At 45.4% G+C, this 25,069-nt stretch overlaps 1 protein-coding gene across 1 annotated transcript in view; it reads left to right on the top strand.

Annotated features, from left to right (window-relative positions):
• Nucleotides 1-25,069, top strand: part of SORCS1 (sortilin related VPS10 domain containing receptor 1) — a 283,918-nt gene that overhangs the window by 213,620 nt on the left and 45,229 nt on the right. The window contains exons 14-18 of the mRNA XM_019555480.1: nt 426-533; nt 1,905-2,022; nt 4,530-4,660; nt 16,407-16,520; nt 18,867-19,038. Coding sequence (XP_019411025.1) covers nt 426-533; nt 1,905-2,022; nt 4,530-4,660; nt 16,407-16,520; nt 18,867-19,038 — 643 coding nt within the window. The remainder of the gene's footprint in view (nt 1-425; nt 534-1,904; nt 2,023-4,529; nt 4,661-16,406; nt 16,521-18,866; nt 19,039-25,069) is intronic.

Here is a 25,069-nt window from a genome sequence, read left to right on the forward strand (position 1 = left end):
TTTTTGCACCTGACTTTCCTAACATCTATATAGATTGGGTGCATTAGTGGGGCTTTTCTGGTGCTTTTATTTAATAGTTCATTGAGTCAGCTTTAGCTAAAAGTGCCAAAAAGCCCCATTGAAACGCCCGGTCTATACAGACACTGCTGAGCCGAGTAACACGCTGCTGCTTCCAGTAAAGTGCTTCCCCCCCCCACATCTCTCAGCACCCCTGGTTTTCTGTGTATGACTCATTAAAAGGACCTGATTTCAAAAACCAGATGCCTTTAAAGCAATGCAGGTTGACCATCCAAAATCATTAAGTGTTGGTTTTTTTTAAACCACGGCTCATTTTGCTTTCATGGCAATTCCTACATTTTGTCTTGCTATATATGGCGGCTCCGTTCCCTGCAGAGAACTGATTACATTTGTGCTTTTGTCACTAGGTTGAGTTTTGATGAGGGGCAATCCTGGAGCAAGTACAGCTTCACGTCCATCCCGCTCTTTGTCGACGGCGTGTTAGGAGAGCCTGGAGAGGAGACTCTGATCATGACGTAAGTGAGGATGTAGAGCTCAAGTAGAGTGCAAGCCAAATCCAATGGGAACTGCACCATACCTTTTGAATGGGGCCAGAGCCTCATGTTAAGATCCCTGTGGTTGGATTCTCTGGGTGGGTTGGACCTGGAAAATCTTGCACATGGGAGAAGCGAAGGATTGCAACTAGAGTCGTGCACTGACTCCAAAAGCCATTAAAGCTTACACATAATGCAACTTGCAGCGTCTTAGCATGGGGCCAGGTTAGCTTCAAAATCATGTCCCTGTGGCTTGTCAATGCAAATACTTTTCTCTTCAAAGTGAGTCTGTCTTTAAGGAGTGATGCCCTTTACAGGTGAACAGTGAAAAAAAAAAAGCTGTTTCTAAAGCTGTAACTCTTGATTTTTTTTTTTTAAACTGGGAATCTGCAAGAATGGAGACATTCCTTTGTAAGAAAGAATGACAAAGTGTTGCCTGAGGCTGCTGCATGAAGAATTGTGATTAGTTTCAGCATAGCACACTGCGTTTCGCATGGTGCATAAATCGGTATTCACCCTGACATAAATAGTGACATTTTACCTGGGATCAGATTTGCAAAAACATGAGGAAAATTCAGTCTCGGCTGGTGCAAAAGAATCGCATTATAACCGGCCGAACTCCTGCTTTGGGAGCTCGCTGCAGATAATAGTGACACAAGAAAGAAGGTGCCTTTCAAATACAGACCTGCATCCAGATTTGAATGTAGCAGGTGCTAAGGTAGAACTAAAAATAGGGCCCGAGCTTCGATTCAGTGATACTACAGTCTTGTGCATTATTCAAGAAAGCTGCTAATTGCAAATGGCAAGTCTTTTGCAAATAAGCAGCTAGTTGCATAAGATTTCTTCTGTGGTTGAGCTTTCACCCAAAGCCGAACCAGAACTGGGAAAAAAAAATCTTGATTGGGGCCAACTCCAGAACCAAAAGCCTGCAGACGTGTTCATCGCTTAAGATGCCCTTTCCAAATCCATATCCTGATGCGCACAGAGTGGTTCAGATTCAAAGCCCCAATTTTAACCCATCTCTGGTAGATGTTTTGAAATATTATCTTTTCTTTATTGCCCTTTCCCCCGCCAAGGGACCTTATTAGTGCTAGCCATAGAGACAAGTATTTCCAAATATAAACCATCTTAGTAATTAAATTTCCAAAAGCACCTAAATGATCTGGGGGGGGGCAAAGGGCCATTTTTCAGAAATGACTTGGGTGCTTTGGAGCTCGTTGCATTGAGTTGCACTAAGTTTGAACTCCCATGTTACGTAAGCCCTTTCAAAAATGTGATCTGGGGAAAATCTATACTGAGTCTTGCCTGGCACTGCCTTTGAGGGTATACACTCTTCCTTACTGTCCTCTGTAGAGTGTTTGGACATTTCAGCCACCGTTCAGAATGGCAGCTGGTGAAAGTGGACTACAAGTCCATTTTTGACAGGAGGTGTGCTGAAGAGGACTACCGGCCTTGGCAGCTCCATAGCCAGGTAAGGAGCACTGCAACTGGATTCGAGTCCAAGCCAATAACATTACAGGTGAACATGGGCAAAGACAAAGCTCTTTTCCCCACGAACTGGATGGCTCAGAGCGAGTCAGATGAGATTCTAGCTGTGCTGCTATATTTCATTTCAGTCCTGGGCTGACTTCAAGCTGCATGTCACTGTCCCTGGGAATGTACATGTACATGCCATCGCGTTTCATGTCTAATTGATACAAGTGAGGACTGAAAGAGGCCGGTGTTTCAGACACCTGGGCATCTTCTGGCTTGGCTTGGACAGTCACCCAGAGTGTATTTCCCACCTCATGGCAATTTCTACCGAGTGGTGCTTTTTTATTCTGGACGGTTCGAATAAAATGTAACCTGAACACTCTGGTTGCATAAACGATCAGAACTCCACTGCCGTCCGTAGAGAAGGCCGAGAGGGGATCTTGTGGCTGCCAAAAAATTCATAAGCAGCAAGGAATAGGAGGTGCTCTATGTACCAGGGCATCTCTTGGAGTAACTAGGAACAACGGCCACAGACTGATGGAGAGCATATTTAGGTTGGACATCAGGAAGAACTTTTTTACAGTAAGGGTTGCCAGAACCTAGACTGGGCTTCCAAGGGAGGTGGTGCTCTCCCCTACCTTGGGGGTCTTTAAGAGGAGGCTGGACATGCACCTGGCTGGGGTCGTCTGACCCCAGCGCTCTTTCCTGCCCAGAGTAGGGGGTCAGACTCGATGGCCTACTGAGGTCCCTTCTGACCCTAAAATTTATTAAACTATTTTTTTTTTTTACATCATCAAAGTATTTGCACTCATTTATAGGCAATTGGGAAAGTTTTGAATAATTATAGAAAATCAAAGCGGCTTGCCTTAGACTTACCACTCAAATGAAACACAGACTCAGTGCCTTAATCCAGGAGTGCCAAACTCGTCTAGCACCGTGACATGGATGAGTAGTATGTGGCTGGCCTGTGGGCTGGATTGCACCTACTCCTGCACTGAGTGCAGCATGTGCTCCAGATACAGGCCTGTTTGTGCTGCATGCAGTGTGTGGATGCAGTCCAATTCCTATGGACAGCATCAGGGGTCAGATGATAGGACTCTGAAGGCAAGCTATAGCTTGCGGGCCATATCTTTGACACCCCTGCTCTGTTCCAAGCCAGGAGCTACATCTTTAGGAGGTGTAAATCAGTGTGACCACACTGAAGTCAGTTGGGGTAGGAACAGAAAGTATGCATAAACTGGTATAAGTGATTGGAAACTGGTTCAAATCTGTAACACAACAGGAGTTTAATGCACACAAACCACTTCAATGGTTAAAGGTAAACCTGGATGGCTGTAGTATCAGGCTGAACTGATTTAGGTTAAATCAGTTTATTGAACTTCTGTCCCAAATCCCTTCCAGATTCAAATTAACTCACAGCACCCCAGGATGCTTTGCATCTCCCCCACAAACCCTCGTTGCAGGGTGGGTGGTTTCGCCATGGTCTAAGCTATCTGCCCCAGCCAAGCAGGGAGGTGTTGTTTTTTAGCACTCCCCCCTAGCCTCCTGCCCTCACCTTGTGGCCTGGGCCACTGCAGGCATGTGAATCAGAAGTGAATGTCTGTTCACTTGCTTATCAGTTCAATCTGTGCAGCTTAAACTAACCTGCAAAGACTGAATCAATTCAGCATCGGGCTTGTTGACTGTCTGTACTTAGCCGATGGGTTTCATCATTTTGCACCAGCTGTTGTTCTGGCCATCAGTTTGCTTGAGTCAGCCAAAGCTATGAACAGTGTCCATTTCCTTCAGCGGTTCAGAGAGGAGTCGCATGCAAGAAGCCAGCCGAATGTATTTTGTTTATTCCTTTCTTTGCTTGCATACACCAAGGAATACACGGTACATCTTGGAGGGTGTCTGGTTATGAGCACGCAGAACTATTAAAGGAATAGTGCCCCGTAACCTTGCCTCTGGATTTGGTTGCTATTTCTAGTGCAAGTCAGAGCCTTCTCTTCCCTGATTTCCCCAGAGAGAAAATATTTAGCAGGATGCTTGATTTCGTGATGAATAGACATCTCTCACAGCAAGTGTCTGAGTTCAGTGCACAGCAAACAATGCTCTGAAAGCCTGAACTCTGGATCTATGATACATATTTACGTACGAACAAGTTACACGGTTCCCAAGAGCAGGTTAGTGAAAAAAAGCCAAAAGAAAACGGGATGGCTCTGAGTCTTCTGCCCAGGGATCAGTCTGTATTGGCAATTGTTATGATCTCTAAGACATGCCTGGAATAGTCCCAAATCCAACCACTTTGAGTTCAGATCGAAATCTGGATCACACTTGAAGGATCAGGGCTAAATTCTCTGCTGGCTCAAATGGACACTGCTGCGCTGACTTCGGTCATGATCACTGCACCAGTACCCAGAGCCGTATCTCCTTAATGCACTCACCACAGCAGCAGCAACACCCATGAGATGGTAAAAATAATATTGAGGGTGTGAGGACTGACTGTTTTGATTCTCTTTGCAGGGAGAAGCATGCATTATGGGAGCAAAGAGGATCTACAAGAAGCGCAAGTCAGAGAAGAAGTGCATGCAGGGAAAATATGCCAGGGCCATGACATCAGAACCATGTGTCTGCACAGAAGCAGACTTTGACTGGTGAGCAATGCATATAAGCAGACACAAGAGGCATGCTTCTTACCATGCCTTCACATAAGGCCTTTTCTGTCATAGCAGGTTGGATTGTCCCTGTAGCCGTGCTGCTTCAGGGAATATGCAAGCAGCAAAGCTCCTTTCTATTCTTGGACCAACGGTATAGCTGAGAGAGTTCAGACAAGCTTTGGGTTGCAGCGTGACCTCATCTTTTCCAACTGTCTCTGTCTTCAGACAGAGGAATAGCCTCATAAGATACGTTATTGATAAACACAACGAGGCAGGTAGGTAGTTCTCCTCCTGCTGGTGTTGCAATGAATGAACCAGTCAGGGAAAGAAAGAGTCTGTCTTAGAAGAGGCACTTTTAATTTTCACTGAGGATCACCATTTGCAAAATACCCGGGGAAAATAACACATCCACTAACTGGCCAGCCTGCTCCATCTCTGTAAAGCACCACCCACTGCAAGCCTCTTGGTCACTGTAGAGGGGGAACCTGGCCATTTCGAACTCTTCCAAGTCCAGCTTTGAACAGCCTCCACCAAACTCTGCAGTTTGGTTCGTTGGCCCCAAGCACTGTAATACAGGTCCTGAGTAGTTCACCAATGACACTCTCCCCTTGCTATAGGAACAGCTCCAGGGACATGACGATGTTGCTGTTTTTCTTTTCTCTTTTTATGTCTGCAATTCTATTGATTTTTCTGTTTCGAATGATGACAGCCAGTAAATGCCAAGGCACACGTGCATAAAAGCAACTCGCCCTGTAAAACAACGCTGAAAAGCCTTGATAACCCACTTCACTAGTCAGATACCCACAGAGAACTCTGCACAAAAAAATGGAGACTTCTGGAGTATAATATAACAGGAGAAAAAGTCAAACCCTCTTGCAGCAAACAAAAGAGAAGATGCAGTTAATTTTCCTTGGCACTCTTGCCCACTGTCCTTGTCTGGAAATGTCTCCCTCGGTGTTGGGATTGGGATTAGGATTGGGACCCACCCTTGAGATTTAAATGAAGATAGGGTATTTAGGCACAATATGGGTCTTTGCATGGATTGATATTTCGCACACATGGGGGGCCTGATTCTGGACTGCACTGTGGTCTCCCGACCTGACTCTGACTCTCTACGTGGTTTGAAGAGCCAGATCTTCCTATTAGGGATACTGTTGATTGATGAGCGGTTTTGTGGGTAATGTAAAGACAGTAGATTGGCTTTCTGGTACGTAGATGTAGAAAGAGCATGCCCTAGCTAAGGAGGAGTTTAAGAAATGCACAGATTGCTGGATGGTCCATTAGGGAGCACTACCCTCCAAGGCATACATTTGAAACCTCTCTTTGGTGTCACAAACTGGAATTCATTTCGGACACTGTCAATAGGAAGTTGGTTTTGGTTTTTAAAATTCCCTGTAAGAACCTTATGAGGTCCCTCTCTTTCCTTTTCCCCCTTGCTCTCTTTGAATTCCTGAACAAGCTTTCCTCCACTCCTGTCCTACTCCCGGGTCCGAGTCTGTTCTGATTCTGGCCTTGAGCCCTCTCTGGTTCCCATCTGCATACACACGCACACATTTTTTTTGCTCCTTGTTTCCACAATATTGATTCGGTGTCTTAGTCTTGTATTTCTTTAAATTAAAAAAAAATCTAATACAAGCCCTAGGTACAGTCAGGTAGAAACTAGGAACAACTAGATGCAATTTACAAGCAGAAATAGATTTATTTCTTTGATATTTACTCCAAAAAAGTATCAAAAAAAGAAACCCAAAGTTCCCCGAGTGAAAGACAACCAGACAGATGCCGATGCTGAAGTTGTCTCCCAGGGTGATGTTGAAGTGCTGAAAGCACCTGCTGGGTTTTCAACGCCCCCAGGTCCCACTGAAATCCATTGGAACAAGTGATGCTCAGAAACAGGTTTTGTTTTGTGTTTTCCTGGGAACCAGGCCAGTATTTCCATACAGTTCATCCTCTGTTATCTGAACCCAAGATTATCTGAATAGCAACATTTTTTTTTTTTTTTTTGACTCAGGTTCTTGTTGCAGAACAAAATATGCTCTTTGAAGCATTGCTGCAGTTAATATTGTTGAGTTGAGTGTGGTGTGGTTTTATGCCCCGCATCACATTTATCATGCAGCATTCTCCACAAGATGCCTTCCTTTCACTTATCCCAACTGAATCAGGTATTGAACAGCTTTTCAGCAGGTGCTTTCCAAAGGGGTTTGGAGAACTGAGGATGTATGATAGTCATTGAAAATGGGGTTGGACAGTGCACAATTAGAGCCCTGAGGTGAACAGTGCTGCCCGGGCAGGTGAATGGACTTGCCAGCCTTCAAGGAGCTTGCTGGCTCTAATGACCTTGACTTTGCATAACTCGAGGGCAGATGTTGTGATTCCCTTTGAGCTTCCCTTTCTCTTAGATTTCTTTACTCTCTAGAATAGGATTTGGATGTTACTGGTTTTAGCCTCCATCCTGGTGCATCCCATGGTCCTTGGAAAACTCTGGTTGAGCAGTGATAATAAAAATAATTGGCAAGCTGTTGGATGTTTTCAAGATGGAAAGGATCTAAGTTTTACCTGGATGGGTCAGGAGGAGAGCATAAAACCAAACAGAAAGAAAAGAGCTACCGACCGAAAGCACAGATGGGCTCTGAGGATGCAGACAGTATCCAGTTTACTGTCCTGCAGGTGTCACAGATGCTTGGTCCCTGGGTTGTTGTGCTAGCAAAGGTGAAGCCTGTCTCAGCGGCACAGTGCTCTCAGTAATTGCCTTGATGAACTCTGAGCAGCTAGATTCTGCTTCCCTCCACTGGGAGAAGCAGCTCCAGGCAAATCAATGAGGGAACTTCTGTGCAAGCCAGCAGTTCTCTGCAGGGCCCTTATTCATAAAAGTGAGAATCAGTCATCCTGCCTGCCTCGTGCTCTACAGTGGTCCTGCAGCCCTCCCTACTGGAGCCAATTACTCCCTTTCAGTAGGAATCAAGAGGAGGAGGAGGAGGATTAATAATCTGCATATATGTTAGGACAGTGCATAGAAGCTCAGGATACAATTGTTAGGAAGTGATCCTGCAGCATTCAAGGAAAGGAGGGGATAGTTTTCCCTTGGGCTTGAAGGCAAAGTGCTATACACACATTTCAGAAGGTATCTTCTACTTAATACGTGTAAGGCATCTCTTTGTGGTTTGCTGCCAGGTCTGCAAACTAGGACAAATTTATCTTTATTTGCCAAGTTTAGGACACCTTAGAATAGCAGGGGCAGGCAGTTATTTCAGGCAGAGGGCCGGTTACTGGGTTTTGGTAAGCCATTGAGGGCTGCATGACAGGCAGCCAGGGGTCAAATAAATATTAAATTTTCTAAATTTTTTAGGGGCCCCGCGGGCTGGATAGAACGGCCTGGCGGGCCGCATTTTGCCCACCCCTGGAATAGATGCTCCAACCATTTTGCTTTGGTAAAATACAAAATCATGTGTGTGTATGTGTGCACATTTGTCCCTATAAGTGTGTGTGTGTGTGTGTGTGTGTGCACGCGTGCATTTGTCCCTATAAGTAAGTATGCGTATGCGCATGCGCATGCGCCCCTATCTAACCATCGCGTATGCAGTCAGAACACACATACACCTTTGGTAAGGGTTCTGTGAATGACATTTCAGATTGCTGCCTCACCGGGAATCATCCTACATCAGGGAAACTGCTGGACAGAGAGAGGGTTGTTTATTGTCTTGCACCGCAGATACAGGGGATCTGCGTTTGAACTCGCTGCAGCCATCTCCCAGTTGGGAGCGTGAGCTTTCCTGATAAGGAGCCTCACCTGTAATTGGCTAAATAAGAAAACAGCAGGGGACAAAGGCAGAGCGGTGGATGCTTCCCATCACTTGCATGGTCTGTGGCTTGCAGCCAGAGGGCAATCGTGCTTCAGAAATGATGTGGAAGGGAAGCTGAGGGGAGGTCTCCAGATATAATCCTTCCTAGCAACTGCCTAGAAACTAGACTGTACTTATATATTTGGTTAGGTAAACGGATTGCAGAGCTACTTGCATGTTATTAAAGAATCAATTTTCCACTTTTCCTTGCATTTCACTCCTTTCCAGAGCCCTATGCATTGCTTAGCAGTGTCTCCTCCGGACCAGCAACTCTCTGCTTGGGTCAGTGCTTTAGTTGCCCTAGGCTAGGCCACATCCTGTTCCCTTTACTTCCTCTGGGTAGCTCATGACTCCATTTGCCCTCCCAGTGGGTCTGATGCCTCTTACAGTACCAATCTAGGTGCTCCAGTTAGAAATTTGTTAGCTTTACCCTGGTGGTAAAGCTTTCCTAACCCTCCAGGGGGTAAGAAAGAGGTATGTGTGCCTCAGTGATGGAGTAAGACGCCTCTCAGCTTGAATAGTGGTGTCAGAATCTGGCCCTTTATTGGGATGTCAGGGGAACTAGCAGCAGGAAGGAAGGTAGAGGGCAGAGATGAGTCTGAAGAGCGGGTGCATGCTGTTACTCAACCAGTCTCCCCGGCTTGATGGACTATTCCTCATTGTCCTCTTCACGTTGCTGTAAAGTCCCCTCGCCTTTCCTCCTTGCATAAGCCTTGAGCCTGGTGATCCTTCTTTCACCACACATGAAGATCTTCCAGATGCACAATAGAGCCCTTGTCTGCGTGTTTCTGGGTGCAAATGTCACGACTAGTTCTGAGAAGGGCAGGCCCCTCATGATGCCCACCTCGCTGGGGGCATCTGACCCCAGCGGCCTTTCCTGCCCAAGTGCAGAGGGCCCGGACCCGATGATCTGTAAGGTCCCTACCAGCCTCTAAAAACTATGAACGTATGAAACTATATCTCATGGCAGTGAGTCTCAAAGTAGACATCCAGCACCTGTGAAAGCTGGAAAGCTGTGTCTCCTTGTGAGAATCTCCCCGTTGGTCAGCAGTTTTGTTCTTCAAACCGAATGTACCCGTCATGGCATCTCATCGCCATTGTAACAAAGGCCTGTCCCGGGGTGGCCATGGCATCTCCCGGTGGCTACTCAGCCCTTGCTGTACCCTGGACCTCCCCTTCTGTTCACTCGTCACACCTTGATTTACTTATACCTTTAAGGAAAGGGAGGCTGCCTCAGGGATTTCCGAATGAGCTCTCCTCCACTCCTATCTGACTCCTGGGTCTAAGTCTGCTCTGGTTCTGGCCTGGAGCCCCCCCCAGCTCCCATCTGCACACTATTCTTGGGTACTTAGGCACCAGACCCTTCTGGTCCCCCCCAGGCACCGGACCTGCTCTTATCCAATCTCTACTGTACTCCCAGGTACCTAATCCTCATGGGCCCTGAGTGCCCCCCAGGCACTGGACCATCTATTTTGCCACCCCCATTTTACTCTCAGGTATCTAGACCCCATGGTGGTCCTTTTCTTCCCCTTTTACCCAGGCTCTAGCCCTACTCCAAAGCCCTGGTCCTTTTTCCAGGCTCCATGGATCTGCTGGGACCTTCTCCTGCCCTTACTCCTTCCCAAATCTCCAGCTGTTACTGCAGGCTGTAATCTCCTAGGTGCTATTCAGCAGCTGCAGCCATCCTGCCCAAGATATGTTCTTTCAGCCAGCTCCAGGCCACAGCTGCCTGCCCAGCTCAGGGCCTGGGCTTATATACTGCAAGCCCAGCCCCCTTCTGCGTCACGTGGCTCCTGATTGTCTCCAGCCGCACCTGCAGCCCGCCTTCTCTTAAAGTAGCAGGAGCACCAAGCCTCTGCTACAGCCGTAGACAGAAAAGAGATTACTCAAGTGTTTAAGGAAATCACGTGGACAGCAGGATGGAGGCTTTGATCTGGACTCTACACTCAGTGGGAGGTCAGTATATGGAGTTGAATACAAGGATGGTGCATTTTTGAGGTTCCCTATACTAGTTTGAAAGCAAAATACTGGCTTTTGTAACAGCTGGGACTTTCTCAAAGCATGGGGTCTAATTTCTGACTCCTTTACGTTGAAATACATCTTTCCTCAAAGACAGGAATGCATGACTTAGGAAAAAATAGAAACCAAGTATGTAGCTCAACCACTGTAAATAAAAGTGAGAAAGTGGAACTGAAGAAAGTCATTAAAACATTCAACCCCTTCACTCTTCTCCAGGATCACAACTACTCTAAGCACCCAACGCAACCAAAGTGCTTATCTCTGATTAGTCTCACACTGTGATGATATAGCTAGGTGAACCATAGACATATGGAGCTAGAAATGACTGCTCCCAGGTATGACAGCTGAGCTTTGCTTAACGGCCAAAAAGTTCGAAGGCTTAAAGGTGAAAAAGCAAGTACCATTTTCAATTCCTGGCAGCAGTGACCTGTGTTATTTAGTGAGATGGTTAACGCTGTGAGCAGGCGTTAAATTGTCTCCTGATTTTTGGAAGGTGTGAGTGCAGCGATCTATGGACAGGGTTATTGTCTGAATGCCCCTACTTGGACATGTTCATACTTTGCAGTGGTGCTGTAATAGTTTAATCTGAATTTAAAGCTTCTGTGTGTGTGTTTGTGGGTATATGTATGTGTTTAAGCCACAGAGTTCTTTTAAGGGTCTTATTTTTTTCCCCTGCACCGAACCTTAAGTGAGTTTGCAAACGAGTTTTTGGGTTTGTTTGGTGTTTTTTTTAATTTGGTGGTTCTCTGTTTTTCGGGTTTTTTTTAAATTTGCTACCAGTCTTTAATCCTGGATAGGTCACATTATGACATCTGGAATCTTGATTAAGGGTGTGGATACAGGTTTCCGTGCCATAAATTGATTGTAATCTGTAGTAAAATTGCAGTAGGTACACAACCTTGCATTAGTATAATTTCCCTCTCTTTGGGGCAGCGTTCCCCCTTAGCAAGTGAGGAGCGTAAATTCCCCTGGTGCACTGGTAATCTGTCCAGTCCCCAGTCACTTTTATCCCACAGTATCTCTTTGCTTAGTGCAGACTGGCTCCCCTGCCCTCTAGTAGCCAGATGCTGCAACAGCACCTTCTCTACCGAGCCACCTTGGCCATGCAGCTTGTCTGCGCATTGCTTACCACAGAGTAAAATCCAAGGCAAATTATTCCATAGAAATTGTGTTGTGTGTCCATACCCTCGTTCTGCTTCCATTCATAAAAGCAAAAATTAAATTCATAGATTCACAGAAGTTTAGGGCTGGAAGGGACCTTGTGAGATCATAGGGTCCAGCCCCCTGCTCTGGGCAGCAAAGACTGCGGGGGTCAAATAACCCCAGCAAGGTGTGCATTCAGTCTCCTTTTGAAGATCTCCAGGTAGGTGTCTGCACCATCCCCGCTGGGAGTCTATTCCAGAGTCATAGTTTCATAGTTGTTAAGGGCTGGAAGGGACCTAACCAGTGGTGATGCATAGGGGGTGCACATGCACCCGCTGAGAGTGCCGGTACACCCCCTGACCAGCCACCCTTGCCACTTAGGTGATGGGCAGGGGGGTAGGCGGGCGTGCTGGTGCCCCCCTGCAAGCACCAGCCAATCTCTGCAGCCACTCCTGGAAGCGGCTGCAGCGATTGCCCATCACAGGGTCCGCAGGATCCACCATGGGGGAAGGCAACCCCGGGAAGCGAGACTGACTGTGTGCCCCCCCTAACTAAGGCGGCACCAGTCACCCATGGACCTAACAGATCACTGGGTAGAGCCCCACTGCATTTGGGCAGGAAAGACCGCTAGGATCTGATGACCCCAGCAAGATGGGCATCAAGACTTTTTTTGAAGATCACCAGGGTGGGTGACTGTACCACCTCTGGGGGGGAAGCCTGTTCCAAACCCTCGGCATTCGGCTTATAAATCAAGTTTTTCCTCATGTCTAGCCTGAAGTGATGTTCAGTCAGTTTGTGCTCATTATTTCTTCTCCTGCCCTGGGGGGCCATAGTGAATAGATGCTCCCCCAAGCCTGGTCTGGTCACACAACGTGACTATTCCAGAGTCTAGTGACACAGACGTGACTCCTGTGGAGGCGAGCAGTGTAAAACCAGCAGAAGGTGGTTTTACACTCAGCTACGGTTTCTACATTCATTAAATAATTCTCTTTAATAAGTGCCTAGCTGTCATTGCTGAGCACTTCGGCTCTCTTTTGAGGCTGGTGCCTAACGTGGCTTGCCCTTGCCCGTTCCGAGCACCAGATGCCTGACACTGATGCCACGACTTGATTGCGGTCTACTTCTGATGCCCCCTCGTATTCAGATTTCAGTTGACTAGATCACGCGACGCCAATCCAATTGACACTAATGCGTGTTGATTGCAACAAAGCCTGTTGTGCCAAATTGTAGGCAGCAATTTGTTGTCATCGGCAGTGCTCTGTGTGCATCAGACTGGAGCCAAGAAATTCATTAGATTCCAAGACTGCAGAGGTGAAAGAGGTGCCGGTGCATCCTGAGAGAGATATGGAAGAGCAATTCATGTCATTTACTCGTATAATATTTCTGTATGTCCTTATCGAGCCAGCACAGCCTTGCAGAGCTAAAAATGTCACAGTAGAATTTCTGTGCTTAGAAGAACTTTTTTTCTGCCCTGAAACATCACATAATTTCACTCTGTGACTTGGAGGAATACGATCCAAGCACAGTGAAACCTAGTTAATTCAGACTCCTTCTGTCCAGATGTCTGGGTACTGTACCCAAATGGCTTCAGCAGTAATCAAACTTGTGGCAAGCGTATGCATGTATGCAGGGCTAGAAATCATAGACCAATGCTGCTGCATTAAATTGGGCTTTGAATGCTCAACCCCTTTGAGACAGGCTTCACTGCTTTGTTTTTCACCTAACTGATTAGAGCACATGCCGTGTGTACAGCACTACAGCTTTTTAATTACAGTGACACATGATAACTCCGGAAACAACGTTTCAGCATGCTGACAATCAAATTAAGGAGGACCATGGTCCCATTTGTATATAAATATTTGTTTTCTCTAAGCAAATCAAAACGGAGTTTCTTCTCATTACATTGCATTTCCTGTATCTCTTGTATTCTCCTTCCACTGTGGATGATTAGGGAAGAACATGGCAGTGTTGGATAGAAAAAGTGTTTTCTTCCAAAGCAATCAAACAATATTGAGTTAGGAAATAGCATCCTAGAAATAGAATTACAAATGCTAAAGACAGAAAAGGACAGAAAAGTCCACTCTAGGTCCCCTAGTCCATCACTTGGCTGATACGGGACTGCATTCTCCTGGCAGGATTATTTTTCAATTGGTTTCTTGAATCCAGTTTTAAATATCTCAACCACAGGGGCTTCAAACATATCCTCAGAGAATATTCTTTCAGAGTCAGCTCGACATTGTAAGGACATACTCAGCTTAATTTTTCCTTTGCTCAGTGTCATCTCTGTACTCTCAGTTACTGCTTTATAGATCTCCCATCAGCATTTCTCTTCAAGGTTCAGAGGGGAGAAAAGCACATGGGATAGAGCTTGTTGAAATTCAGTTGCAAAAGTTTGATGAGAAATCTAGCTAGAATTCTGACTAAATGGTGGTGGAAATTGTGGATGCTTATTTCCCCCCCCCACATGTTTGGTCCAGTGATAAAGCTGTTCAGAAAGCTTTAAAATTTCAAAAGTGTTGAAAACATTTGCACTGATAAGAATCAAACTTCTTTTAATGTTAATGCAGGTAAAAAAAAAATTGACAAGAGTGTCACAGCATCTGTGTGCTTCCCCCCACCCCCCAACTTTTTCGTCCAGCTTAGGAACTTATAGCAAAATAACCACTTTATTCAAAAGCTGTTGTTGCTACAAGAACACATTGACTCTCATTACTCATCCTGTTTACAAAGAAGCAAGGGGTTTGGAGTGATATCTTTTATTGGACCAACAGTGTAGTTGGGAGAGATGTTTGACAACCTTTTGGGCAAAGTGCCCTTCTTCATGGCTAGAGCAGAAGTAAGTGCACCCAGAAGTGGTTTTGTACTGGCTGTGGATGAATTCTTTTTTAACTTGAAGTAGATGGAATAATTCTTCCAGATATTAACACCTATTAATATCGTCTTTCATATTTCCCAGACCATCACGGCTATAGCAACATGCCAACCCTACTACATACAGTTTACATGCAGCCTGATGCCTTCTAGGGGTGTGCTAAATGGGCCCCATTCGATTTGGCCCAAATCAGGGACAGTGACTCAATTTGTTGATTTGGATCACTGTCCCCGATTCAATTCGGCCGAATCTGAAGATTTGATGCTGATTCAGAGAATCAGAGATTTAGCCACAGACACTGCTTTAGATGTTTTTTTCTACTTACCTCGAGGTACCGGGTATGGCTTATGAACGCTGCAGTGCTGGGGTGGATGGAGCATCCCATAGGAGCATCCCCCCACCCCCCCGCATGTTTGGCAGCGAACCCGAAAGTGGACTGGAAGTATTTCTGGTCCACTTCCGGGTCTGCCAGTGACCACACAGGGGGGCCTTTCCCCACATCCCCCCAGCTTGGTGATCAGCCATGGGGGGACCCCAGGTGCCCCCCCAGACCCAGGAGGCACCAGTTACCAAGCCAGGGGGGCACAGAGGGGCCCCCCAGCATGCTCCCCAGTGGACCCAGAAGTGGACTGGAAGTGCTTCTGGTCCACTTCCAGGTCTGCTGCGAAGAGTGCTGGGGAGCCCCCCACCCCGCGCTTCTGTGACACGCTCCATCCGCCCCAGCATTGCAGCATTCACGACCCGCCTGGTACCCAGAGATATGTAGGAAAAACATTTAAAGCTGTGTCTATGTCTGAATTGCCGAAATCTTTCCAAATCTCTCTGAATCAATTTGGAGGGTTCCGATTCGATTCAGAGAGATTAAAGGGTCCTCTGATTTAATTTGGATTTGGAGATTCGGTCACCGAATCGGGCTTAATCTCCGCCAAAACAAATCAGGGACTGAAGCTTCACACAGCCCTAATGCCTTCCCCTGCCTCTTTCTCCTCTCCTGTTTCCTTCATTTCAAGGTCGTAAGCCTGTTGCAAGATGCTGCTGCTAATTATAGTCATGATGTACCCTGATGTTTTAAGTCATTTCTCCTCCTTGAAGTGGCTGTTATCAGGCCACTATGTACAAAGAACTGGCATTTTACAACACAAAGATCTCCTGGGAAGAACATTTCCACAAAACATTCAAATGAGCGAGAGCGTTGTGGAACGGATATGCCTCTTTAGAAAATCGTAATGCTTAATGTTAGAATATTTGTAGTATCGTAGCAGGATGATACAGAGACACTATCTCAGTAATTGTCCAGTTACGGTCCAAGGGGAAATTTATAAGAAAAAAATAATTGCCACTTTTCACCAAAAGAATCCTCACCCCTTTCTGTCACACAAACTTACAGTAACTTCTCATTTTCCAAACTAATGGAAACCAATCTTCTGTTTTTCTGTACCAAACAGCTGCAGCTTTCCCAGAGCTATAACATTTTGTTTAGGTCTTGTGTGAAATTATGTCCAAAGTGCCTCAATTGAATTATTATTTTTGGTTTCTAAAGTCTCGGTGAGCCATCAGTGATCGAAATTTGCTTTGATTTCTTCTTCACTATTTGGGGCCCAAGAACAATGCTACACCAAAGAGCATACAACTGATAATCCACAAACCACCTGGACTGAAAACAAAAGGATCATTCCTGCTTAAATTCATGTAAATTCAGGGTAATTCCACCCCAAAAGCCCCCAGAATGAAGCCCAAATGCTGCATTTTTTGCATCCTTTGAATGTTGAAAATGCACCAGGCTCAGAAAAACAGACGTGCATCTGTAGCAGTGAGTAAGGGTTAAAGTTTGGTTCCTTTGTCATTGAATTGTTTCTTTTTTCTGACAAAACAGCGATTACGGATATGAGCGTCACAGCAATGGCCGGTGTTTACCAGCATTTTGGTATAACCCATCCTCCTTATCGAAAGACTGTAGCCTCGGACAGAGTTATCTCAACAGCACTGGGTAAGTGGCCCCCGAAAAGGGTGAATTGAAGGAACCCAAGTGTACAGCCCTTAGCCAGACTGACAATCCACTCTGATTCACAGTTGTTCGAAGAAAATGAGGTTCTGTTAACTGACTTCAGTGAGCGGTGGCTAAAGCCCTATCGTTCTCTAGTCTTAGATACTTCACCTTGCTTCTGCTTAAATGGCATTATGAAGGACATGTAAGATGTAAGAGCATGAAGCTAACATTGAGCTAAAAAGGGGTGAGGACTTGCTATCTGCTTGTCAACCATTCTCTTGTAACTCTGAATACCAGCAGCTCTCTGGCTTAAAGTTACTTTTGAGGTAGTCAGGAGTACATTCACATCAGAAGAGGTTGCATCTACATATGCACTTTAATGCACATTAGCCTATTTTAATGGGCTTTAGAGCATCACTAAAAACCCATGTTATTTGGCTAATAAACATTAAAATAGGCTGCTGAGCATTAAAAGTCATTTAAAAACCTTGTTCTTTAGTTCATGCACATCAAGACAGGCTATTGCACATTTTCTTAGTACCTCACAATGGGGGGTGCCTGTACACAAGTGTGGAGGCTGCTCCGACGCTTCAAAGCAGACTCGATTAATCGTGCTTCAGCAGCCTCCTACATCTCGTGTATCAGTGTCCCTGCGACACCATTGAACAAGCTTTAGTTCAAATGCTCCCACCGCCCTTTTGAAGTGCAGGGATGCTGAAGCACAAGAGGCTCTTAGAGCCTCTCTAATTAAAGCGTCTCCCACCCTCCACCCCTGGAGCATGTGTAGAAGTGCCTGGAGGTACTAGATTTAATGCACATTAACTAAGGCATGTCAATGCATGTGTAGATGCACCCAGAGAGGGTTCCTCTAGTGTACATACCATATGTCTGCTCACATTATTAATTGCCCTCCACGAGCAGCCATTTCCTTAGTGCCAGTGCCTGTTACCTGTTGGCCGGATACCGTAATAGCACCAATTTCAGGCAGACATTTTGGGAGAGCCAGCTGCATGCCGATCTTTTCTACAGAGTAAACATGCTGCAGTTATCCGGAGTAAATTACCCCAGAGTAAAGGGGCTGTGTGTCCACATCGTAAAATCATAAGTGCCTTTCAAGGGCTCGCTAGTTGCTCAAAACAGGCCAGTTTTCTGGCATATTTTCTTCAGCTCTGATATACACACTGTTGTCACATCCATGGCTCCAGCGCACACTCTGATTTCTAACTGCAACATCTTCTCTTTGAAATGTGGTAACAACATCAAAAACACACTTAAAAGAGAAAAACTAAATAGAGGGGACTTGGGGTTAACAACATACGCAGCATCTTACAGAGGAAAGGAAAAAATTTCTTGAGAGATTTACTGTGTGCTGTGTATTGGATAAACACAACTCTGCTGCACTCTACTGACTAGCCTTTGTTAAGGTCAAAAGCCTGTTTTCATATTCTCTTTCCTTTGTGATAAAAATGTAATAACTGACATATTTATGTTGCATTTTTCATCGAAGAGAATCACCATTTTTCAGATGCATGGGGAAAAAAAGAAGTCCTGCTTTCCAGCTTTGCACAAGTCCTAAAAATACCTAATGGTCCTCAACTGCCATGTTGTACTGTATGTTCTCAGCATCTGGTGCAAGATGCAGCAAGCTTTAGGCTTCTCTGCTTTGTATTCAGATCAGTACCCTGGTGGCCCCAAACTATACAGCTGTGTTTTTAAGTCAGCTGCACTCCTGAGCTGGGCCAAATACTCCAGCTTTAGCTTAGGATCTGGACAGCAAATTTTATGAAGTAGTAGAACAGAGAAGTGGGACTCTAGGTTTCTTAATTGTAATTCTGGCTTTGTCCCTCATCTATTCTGCAGTGTCTGTATACCGTCATTTACACTGGAGCTTACCTATAGGAAAAATGGATATGCAGATATGTAGTGTAGCTCGCTGAAATGATCCAGGACATAATAAATGCTTCTGAAAAGCACTGAGATCTTTGGGTGACAAGTATAAAAAATGTGAAGCAAGGCTCTCCAATCATTTTCCAGAGTAGAAGCAGATAGGCTGGGGTTCAGGATGAGAGCTGATGGCACGCCTACCTATACCACGCAACACGTTAAGGGAGCAATGAAGGAGAATGCTGTAGTCAAGTGAAAAGGCAACTTATTCTGCATGTCTACAACAGGCCAGCAGCCTGTCAGACTGGGCCAATTACCTGCTGAGTATTTAAAAGCTGGTTTACTCCTAAGTTTCAGACACAAAGCAAATGTGGGAATGCCTCCCTGTGCTTGGTTTGACTTAGGGACTTGCCACGGGGCACGGCTGTGTCTCTTCATGTACATAGAGCTTTATCATTGCAGGTACAGGAAAGTTGTGTCTAACAACTGCACCGATGGCGTGAGAGAACAGTATACAGCTAAGCCACAGCAGTGTCCTGGGAAGGCCCCGCGGGGACTTCGTATTGTCACATCAGATGGCAAGCTGACAGCAGAGCAAGGGCACAACGTTACCTTCTTGGTGCAACTGGAGGAGGTAGGGTCTATTTTTATGTGGCCTCCTGGGTCTGACCTATGCCAGCAGCAGGTATTTACTAGGTACATCTATACATTCATTAATGTGCCTTAGATCTGTGCATGTAGTTTAGTACTTGCTTAATAAAGTACTAACTAAATGCACAGTAACTAGAATTACTGTGCAGTAGCTCCGGTGCATGGTTATTTTGTGACGCTTACGGTGCATTAGCCTAATAACAGTGTGCCATAAGCTATTAGCACGGTTTTTAACCACCATGTACTTTGTGTATCACCATGCTAATGTGTGTATCAAAGGCAGTCTGACTATGGTAGCATGGGCACCATACAGAGAAGGAGGGTGAATTAGACTGCATCAAACTCCATGTCGCTATTACTAGACTGCTCCTAGTACATGAACAAGCTCAGATATGTTGTAATGTGGACACACTCTCAGTAACATAAGACGATTCATAGATGTTAGGGTCAGAAGGGACCTCAGTAGGTCATCGAGTCCAACCCCCTTCCCTGGGCAGAAAAGAGCGCTGGGGTCAGATGATCCCGGCCAGGTGCTTGTCCAGTCTCCTTCTGAAGACCCCCGAGGTTGGTGGGTCATCCCCCACTTACAGGCTGGGGGATGACCTTCTCAGCAGCACAGTAGCAGAAAGGGATCTCAGAGTCATAGTTGACTCCAGGATGAACATGACTTGTCAATGTGACAAAGTGATCAACAAGGCTAACTGCACTTTATCATGCATTAGCAGATGCATGCTGAACAGGTGCAGGGAGGGAATGTGGGACTCAAACTCTAGCTTAGTATTTCATCCCCATCCTGGAGGAGGTTTAGAAAATGGCACAGGCACCGGCCAGCGGGCTTTGGTAGCCTTTCAGCAGCAGCATGGCAGGGTAGGAAGTGCCCGGCTTCCAGAACAAGCTTAGTTTCTGAAACAAAAAATTCCTCCTTCCCTCCCCCACTCCTTGCCACTGAAAAATGAAGCAAAAAGGTATTTTTGTAAATCCTTAGCTGAAAATTAAGAAGCAGAGCCAGTAAGCATGATCTGTCTTGAATACTACTCATCAGCATTTACCCAGAGCTGCTCTAAGGCTGTTACATGACATCTGTTTCAGGGTTAGCATGTGGACCAGACTTCATCGTGGTGCTGTCTAGCATGGTCCAGAGCAATCTGGGCATGCCCAAAAGGTCTATTCCCTCTTCATCCTAAAGAGACTTTTCATTAAAAAGAATACTCCTCATACCAAAATAAATGCATTGCTACAAAAGTTGTCTGCATACCTTAAATTCAGTTCCTTCCAATGCAGGCAAAAGGTAGGTATCATAAATAAGACCTTTCCCTACTTCATTTTGGTCTGATCTGCAGAAGCATATGCAGTAACACAAACAAGACTTAGGGCTAATACAGGCTGTATTCTGCCCAGTCTGTGCTGAAGAGGAGAGAATGAAGAACATCAAAATGGGTCAAATGATGTGTGCATGCATGTGTGATTATGCTCAAAGGCATGTGACTGAGGACCCCCCTGTCCCACTCTACATGTTGCACAGGTCATGCAGTTAATTGTGCAGTTCATTTAGACTGGCTGCATGTGCTAATGAACTATCGTGCCTTCAAAAGCCCGACCAGCTAGTGCCAGAAAATGTTTAATAACTTTAGAGCTGGTATGTATCCAGCTTTAATTTGCACATGTAGCAGGGTCTGCCCCTATGGCTGGGAGCCCCATCAGCTGACCGCGCTCCCAGCCACAGCGGTGCACCATGTGCAAGAATAGGAGCAAGAAAGACATTTCATAGATTTCATAGAAATCTTAAAGCTGCTGAGCAAAGGAGAGAGACTTCTGAGATCTGTACAGCTGTTGATTTTCTAGGTCTAGTCACCCTATGTCTGGAGCCACCTGAGACTGGGGAGAAGAGAGGCCTTTGTATGCCAACTCATGAAGCTGCCTGAAAAAGGGGATTAACTTTAATATACAGGATGACTATGAAAAAGAGGGAATGGCAAGCACCAGCAGTGAAGAACATGAGTCACCCTATAAACACACAATGGGCATCAGAGCCCTGGAGGTCTTGGGTCCCATTAGCTTCACAGTGGCGCTCAAACGCAGCCTTCTGGAATACATCTGCCTGATACTATAGCCGTGTCAGTGGAGGATGTACAAAGAGGAGCAAGGGAAAGCAGTTCAAAAACAGGCTGTGATGATATGCCAAGGATGGAGGAATCTTACTGAACACCAATTTGTGACTGACAATAACAGAGCAAACGAACGGGAGAACCTCACGAGGGCCTGTCCATTCTTCTCAAGACCTGGGAGGAAGCCTCTGTGGTCCAAATCATAACTCAGCATTGTTACTCCATTGATTTTAATGGAGCTTATCTAATTTACACTTGCCGAGCATATAAACCTATTTTTTTTCTATGTGCCCTTATGCCGTTTCTCTGGAGACAAATTACAAGTGGTAGCGTCATAACAAACATGATTGATCTTAACCAAAAAACATTTTCTAATGTAGCATAAGTATTCCAGGATGCGTCTGCCCACCAGTTTTCCTGTCACCTTTTTTTTTTTCTGGCTACTTTTAAATGTTTCTTAGGAGCAGCTTATGAATAAGTTATTCCAAAAATGTTAATAAAACTCAGCTTGAAACAAACATCCTTAAAAGTCTAATTATGGGAACGATTTCACCCAGTTGAATTCATCTGCCTTTGCATGTAGTCAGTGACGTGGAAGAAAGCAGCAAGAGGCCATCAATAAATGTTTATCAGAATGGCTTAACATTTACATTGCTTTAGTACCAGGTGGGGGTTTCATTGTGCGTGGGACTGACTGAGAAATGACAGCATCACACAGCCCAGGGAGAGTTTTCTCCAGCTCGATGCTCACCAGACCCCTGTCTTTTCATCCCATCACGCTGGACCCGTGTGCTCTTTGCGTGAGCAGGCGGCAGAATGGCCTCTTCCTGCCCCTGTTGGCACACTTCCTGGCACACACTTTCTGTTTGTCACCTTCTCAGAAATGGGATCCATATATCCCAAACTGGACTGGGCTGCCAAGGGAGGTGGTGCTCTCCCCTACCTTGGGGGTCTTCAAGAGGAGACTGGACATGCACCTGGATGGGGTCATCTGACCCCAGCGCTCTTTTCAGCCCAGAGCAGGGGGTTGGACTCGATGATCTACCGATGTCCCTTCTGACCCTAACATCTATGAATCTGTGAATCCTAGTTTCCCTGGGCAAGTGCTAATACCAGGGTAAGCAGTACCTTAAATACGCCCATCCCCACAGCTCCAGTCTTCTGGGTGCTCTGATTTTCCAGTTTGGCACCTCAGGGAGACATGATAGCTAGCAGATAGACATTCAGAAAAACGCTACTCCTGACTTTAGCCAGCCCAAGAGACATGTAGCCACAAGAAGATGTAGCCAGCACAATAAGGCAGGGGTAGGGATTCCTCCACCACAGTTTCCTCCCTATTCTACAGTGCTCTTTTGGCTGCCGTAAGTGCCTTTAAGGCATCTAGATATGTGTCCCTGCACCTCTGGATCATGGACTCTTCCTCTTGTAGAGCAGCTGTTCTTCCTCCTTGCCTGGCCACCCACTTAACACAATTCTTCAATTATGAAGCAGGCCTCGTGTTCTCCTCCAGCTTTCTTCTTCTGCACAAGTCCATTTGAATTTTTCCTTCTCTCTGACCTTCTCATGGACCTCCTGTCACACTTCAAGCTTCTTTCATCCCTTGGAGATCTCAGACCAGCAGAGACTCCCCATGCCTGAAGAAGGTTGATTGCACCTGAAGCTTGCCAAGAACTTTTTTTTTCCAACTGCTCAGTTGGTTTAATAAAAGATATCACATCTACCCAGTGGACCTCGCCTGCCCTTCTGTCTGAATCTCTTAATTTGTGGGTTTTTTAAGACCCAATTTGATGTCTCCAGTTTCCTGTTGGGAGATTAATGCTGCCCAAACTCCATTCCCCCTTAGGACCAAATTGGTTTAATTTAGGACATGATCATTCCCTTGTCTCAAGGTGCTCCTCGGTGTATGCGACCCAACAAGGTTCAATGACTTAGGATTGTCTCCCAGACAAAGTAAACTGCATAGGGCTGACTCCAGATAGACTCAGGCATTCAGTGAGAGAGCCATTTCATACCCTTGCAACAGATTTTACTTGTGGCTGTGAATGAATAATTTTTTTCTTACAGCTACAAGAAAATTTCCCAGCTGAAGTTTTTTTTTGTCCCAACCCCCCGATGAGTTTAGCAAGTGCCCTGCACAAGGTACAAGCACTTCATTAAACAGCCTGTGTTTCAGTGGGGTTTTCTCCCTCCACCCCACCCCGTGCTCGCTCATGTATGCAGCCCGTCTGTCACAAAACCAATCAGTTTGCATAAGGAACATCAGACTCTTGTAGCATTTTCAGAATTGCTTCTGAAGTGGTGCTAAAATCAGTGGCCTTGGGAACAACACTTTCTAACAGAATAGCTTTAAAACTTGTCTCACCCGATTGCTCATACATCTTTGCTGAGCAAATGGATGGTAAATACATTAAGGGCTGAGAGGTTCTGGGCTTTGGTTGTTTCATTACAGATAATTCATACAGAAATTGCTTCAGCTAATTTATTTTTTATCTCGATAAAATGACAGCGAAAAAGCTTTGATATTCAGGGCCTGATTCTCCTCTCGCCAGCATCACTCCACTGGGAGAAAGCCTTGGTTTGCCTCTATTTTATGCTGCTAAGACTAAAGATGAAGTGACATTAGGGTAACATTGGGTTTTTGTTGTTGTTGTTTGCAAATGGGCAAGGAAAATTGATCTTGTGTAAGGCAATGGAACAGAAATGACAAGTTCTGAATTTGCTCCCAACTTCACTGCAGACTTCCCAGGTGAACTTTAGCAAGTCTTCCAACCTGTGTGTGTCCGAGTTCCCTCGCTTGCAAATGGAGATTAAAGTGGTTTCTTTCTTTAGCCTTTATGACCTACCTATGACATGATAAACTCCTCAGCCCATGTGTGTTGCGCTCCTGCAGCTATATTTGTGTGGTTTTACACCCAGGTTCTGGCAAGCAAAGTCTGTGCTATGTCAATGCAGCTGTAGTGCTTCAGGTTTGGAGGCTGGCGTGTGCGGGGCCCACTCGGGTAGCTCTGCTTAACGCTGCCTTGTGCCATGTGGACATACCCGTAGTTTACTTTGCAGATCCTAGGCTGAATTTGCACTTAGTGGTTAGAGCGGTCCTATTTAACTTGGTATAAGGGCACACATGAAATCTGATAACCACATTTTAGGTGCAAGAGAAAACATATTCTCTCTTAAAGACGTTTGGAAGGCTCCTCAATTGGCATAACCATGCAAAGTAATTAAGAATATGCTTCAGTACATGGCTGAATCAGGATGGAGTTCAAGCAGAAGTTTGTGTTAAGCTGATGCATAATTGCCTCATTGAGGTGGAACAATATTAGGAAATATTCCATAGTCTGGCTTTAGGATCAGATGGAAATTTTTCAAGGTCAACAGGACAAGTACCATGGTGGAGCATGAAGGGGGATGGGGAATGGGCCAATCTGAATAAAGCATACGCAAGGCAGATTCATTCAGACACACAATCCAACATAAGCAGTTTCCTGCCTGTTGCAGAGGATAATTAAATCCATTTTAAACATCTATACGGAAAAAAAAGAGGTGCAAGTCAATGTATAATTGAAGACTTTAAAATTAAATCTGAAGCATGACACTAAAATTAAGACCTTTAAGCTGCGTCTCATTGTTTTAATATTTTAATTTCCATACAAAGACTAGCACTTAATAGGGAATATTCATGATTAAATCCATCTGGATGATATTTAAGTTGGAAGGCGGCATCCCCATTAAATTGATTGGAACGAGCCACAATCTCTTGTAGACCAAAATACCACTGGCAACATAAAGGTAATCACAAGATAACAATATTTTACAAGCAGAGTTGGTTTTTCTTAGCAAACCGTGATATAAGAAGATCCCGAGAACTGGTTCGAATCATGTCAGCTGCAAGAAATAGGAACATTTGGCCTG

Source organism: Crocodylus porosus, unplaced genomic scaffold (genome assembly GCF_001723895.1).
Source record: "Crocodylus porosus isolate Cpor-Errol unplaced genomic scaffold, CroPor_comp1, whole genome shotgun sequence".
NCBI classification, from domain to species: Eukaryota; Metazoa; Chordata; order Crocodylia; family Crocodylidae; genus Crocodylus; species Crocodylus porosus.